Raw genomic sequence first — 4,013 nt, 5'->3', positions numbered from 1 at the left:
TCTCTATTGTAGTTAATGGTGCAGTATGTGGCTTCTTTGCTGCAACTAACGAGCTGAGACAAGGAGATCCTTTGTCTCCTTCCCTTTTTGTTATGATGGTTGAAGTTCTAGGAAATAACATAAAGAATAAGTACAGGGCGGGGGTTTGGAAAGGAATTCCGATTCACCCGACTTTGGTAAATATGACACACTCCCAATTTGTGGATGATACTCTTTTGTTTGGAGTTTCGTTCGTCTGGGAAGAAGAGACAATTAAGGAGACTTTTGAGGAATATGCAAAGGTGTTGGGACAAAATATGAATAAAGAGAAATCACAGATCTTCTTTCTAAATACTAGCAGACAAAACCAAAATTCTATTTTGTAGGTCTTGGGCTATCCAAAAGGGGATTTTCCCCTCAAATACTTAGGTATTTCTATTGGAACAGAATCAAACCAAAAATAGATTTGGGAAGAAGTGGTTAATAAATGCAAAGGGAAGGTTGACTTGTGGAAAAACAAATGGTTATCCCAGGCAAGAAGGATCCAGATGATCAAATTTGTATTGTCTGTGGTTCCAATATATAGCATGTCTTTTTTTAAGATGTCTAGGCAAGCCTATAGAAGTGTGGATGGTATGCTTAAGAAATTTTTGTGGGAAGGATCAAAAGAAGTTCGGAGAATCCCTTAAATCAATTGGGATATGGCTTGCCTCATCAAGGAGGAAGGAGGAGCAGGACTTAGAAAAATGGAGCTACAAAACAAAGCTTTGGGTGCCAAGCTAGCATGGAAGCTTTTTAAGTACCCCAATAGATTATGGTGTAGAGTGATTAGGAATAAATATTTGGATTCTTTGGAGGAAGAAAGGATCTTCACAATGGCTAATTCAGAGAAAGGCTCTCCAGGCTGGAATTTCATTTGGGATAGCAGAAGTTTACTCACAGATCGCCTATCTTGGAATGTAGGTAATGGTTTGAAGGCTAAATTTTGGTCAGATTCTTGGGGTGGAGAGAAACCATTGATGGAAGTCTTCGAAGATCATGACTGGGTCAATCTGGTGGAAGCAAGTATAGGTAGTAGAGTTAAGGATTATTTTGCTCCTGGAGGATCTCAAGGGGATAGGGTGGTATGGAATAAATGTAGTATAGGCAATAGGGACCTATGTGCTAAATTAGATCAGATTTTATCTCAAAGGCATATTTTTGTGTCAAATACAGATGACAAAGTATTTTGGTGTGCTGCTAAATCAGGAGAATATAAAGTCAAATGGGGTTATGAAATCTAGAGAAGGAGGATCAGGAACCCAGAGTGGCCATACAAATTATGCTGGCATAACATAATTCTTCCAAAAGCAGGAGCGTTTCTTTGGATTGCTTTACAGGACAGAGTTCTGACAAGGAATAGATTAAAATCTATCGGTATAGCTAGACCTAGTAGGTGTGTCATGTGCAAAAAGGATGATGAGACCACCAATCATTTGCTATTTTCTTGTCCTTTTGCAAGTAGTTGCTGGGAATGGTTCCTTGATGTGATTGAGTATCAAACTGCCAGAAATGAAATACTAATAGACTTCATGTCCTCTTGGCCTCTCCATTGCAAATCCAAGTGGGGAGATTTATGGTTAGTAGGCCCTTCTTTGATTGTCTGGAAAATCTAGAAGGAAAGAAACAGGAGAATTTTTTAGAGAGGAATCCCAATCTAGAGAGGAGACTTTAAAAATTATCAAGGCCGGTATTGAGGAAGTTTTTAGTGGTAATCTCAAGAAGAAAACTATTAGATTCTACAATGTATGGGATAAGAAGGTTGAAAAGAGGTGGTCTTTTAAGGATATGGTTGAAGGGAGGACCATGGGAAACTCTACAAGTAGAAAGCAGGTCATCTGGTTAGCTCCAAGGAGGAATTGGAATAAGTTAAATTTTCATGGGGCCAGTAGAGGCAATCCTAGCAAAGCAGGCTATGGTGCAGTGCTTAGAGATGAATATGGATCTTTTCTGCAAGCAATATATGAAAGTATTGGGGAGACTACAAATAACAAAGCCGAAATAAGGGCATTGGAAGCAGGTTTGGAGATGTGCGTAGAGTTAGGTTTATCCAAAGTCACTATGGAGGGGGATTCTCAAATCATAGTTAATGGGGTCATTAAGAGACATTTTCAGAGCTAGAAATTAAATAGGTGACTTTTTCGAATCTGTACACTACTGGAAAAAATAGGGGAATTTGAAATCACTCACTCTTACAGGGAGGGAAACAAGGTGGCAGACATCCTAGCTAATATGGGAGTAACATTAGAAAGGAATAAAAATGTCATTAGAAAGTACGAGGTGATGGGAGACATTGAAGAATTGGTATGCAAAGAAATGACTGTTGTTTCCCATGAAGGCATTGGGTAAGCTCTGCCTCTGCAGAAAAGAGGATGAAAGGACTTTACCAAATGGGATTGATGATCAGAATCTCATATGGACTGTCTTTTCAAGGTCAGAATAGTGGGGGAAATTTCAGCACTTGGAAGGAGAATGCAAACATGTGTCGGCGCGTTGCAGAGGAGAATTGACAACCCCGGGTATGGGTTGATTTTGTAGAGATTTGGTCGGATTAGGAAGACTCTAGAGAACTGGATCGCTTATATTAGCTAAGTGGATCTCGATTGCAAGACATATTTGCAAGTATAGAAGCAGAAAATGGTGCACTTCCTGGGACTTAACTATTCAAACTATGAGGTTCCTCTAGAGTTTCAAATCAGGGACTTGTTTGAAACAACAAAATTTGGCTACAATGCCATTAGGGGGATGGTAGAATTCTCCCTAAGTCTTGATAGGCATTGGTACAATGGTGCAATCGATGAGGCGATCCTTGTGCCCATGTTGGATATCCTAGAATCTAGGGATAAATGTGTAGAACTGATAGAGGGTTTTGTTAAAAAGGAAAATGGAGACATTGTTGCAGAGGCTATTTTTGACCTGGAAGAAGGTAGCAAGAATAGCGTGCTAAAGGTTTATTTCAGCCCCAAAAACTATTTCTCAGATACGGAGGAAGATAGTGACAAGGAGGAAGGAAGTGGCAAGTGGGATGGTAGAGAGAAAGAGGAGGAAAGGGAGAGAGCAAGAGCTTTCGGCGAGGAAGTGTGGCAACAGTTCAAGAGTGGGATTCTCAATGAAGATCTTGCTCCCTTTAGAAGGTTTGCTGATTTAGAGGAGTGGTGGTTGTCTAGGTCATCCACAAGGAATCTGAACAATCTAGGTGACTACGCGATTGTCATTTATCATATTATGCAGAGATAGAAGTCTATCAGTCTAGTAGTGTGTAGCGAGTTTGTATAGTTCTAGTGCTGGTTTGCTGATAGGAGACGACTGTTTATTGAAGCTCTCAGTTTAGCATGTGGAGCTGGGTCTGTCATGATTGCAGAGTCTGGCAATCATTTTTGGAGTGACTATATATTGTAATTTTTATTTGGAAATAGAGGGAGCTATCCCCATTTAAGATAGCACTTACCTTAAAAAAAAAAAAACTTCTATTTCCATCTTTCAGTTAGCTTTTTCTAAATTAAGCTCTCTGTGTCATCTTCTTAATTTCCACCAATCATTCTTTTTCTTCCTTCAATCATCTTTTTCTTAGTAAATTGACTCCTTTAATCTATTCAATCTATTGAGTTCCACTCCTACAATCAGCAATTCAACTATCAATTTTCATTTGAGCTCACCTGAGTTCCACCTTTCAATCAATCTTCTCCAATTTTCTATAAATTGAGCATCCAATCTCCATTTTCAACAATCACAAACTTTGAATCTTTGTGTCACTTGTAGGTTACCAGTGCAATATCTGAGAGCCATCATACCACAAAGAGGAGAAGAGCAATGGAAGCAATATTCGATCTTGGGATAGGGAGTTTTGATTTGATTTGATTATTTTAATTCCTATTTGCTTGATTGTGTTATTCCATTGTCTTATTTGTTAAATTCTTTGGTTAGGAGGGATTCGTGATTTCCCTTTTGCTTCTAATTGAATACTTGTTTTTAAGATGAATTTTACACATGTACGA

The 4,013-nt window shown here is 38.8% G+C and overlaps 1 protein-coding gene across 1 annotated transcript; it reads left to right on the top strand.

The window, feature by feature from the left end:
• Positions 1–1,806: 1,806 nt before the first annotated feature.
• Positions 1,807–2,367, top strand: LOC131876762 (uncharacterized). Its single transcript, XM_059222238.1, has 2 exons — positions 1,807–2,038; positions 2,189–2,367. Exons 1-2 carry the CDS (start codon positions 1,807–1,809, stop codon positions 2,365–2,367), a joined length of 411 nt encoding a protein of 136 aa, XP_059078221.1.
• Positions 2,368–4,013: the final 1,646 nt, after the last annotated feature.

The sequence above is a fragment of the Cryptomeria japonica genome, chromosome 6 (genome assembly GCF_030272615.1).
Source record: "Cryptomeria japonica chromosome 6, Sugi_1.0, whole genome shotgun sequence".
Taxonomy (NCBI): Eukaryota; Viridiplantae; Streptophyta; class Pinopsida; order Cupressales; family Cupressaceae; genus Cryptomeria; species Cryptomeria japonica.
This window is presented reverse-complemented; position numbering and strand designations above follow the sequence as displayed.

Excerpts from the sequence above, each read along its gene's own strand:
- LOC131876762 (XM_059222238.1), top strand. The coding sequence starts at position 1,807 with ATGGTTGAAGGGAGGACCATGGGAAACTCTACAAGTAGAAAGCAGGTC. Across the intron at positions 2,039-2,188 it reads AATAAGGGCATTGGAAGCAG|GGGAATTTGAAATCACTCAC; the intron begins GTTTGGAGATGT and ends TGGAAAAAATAG.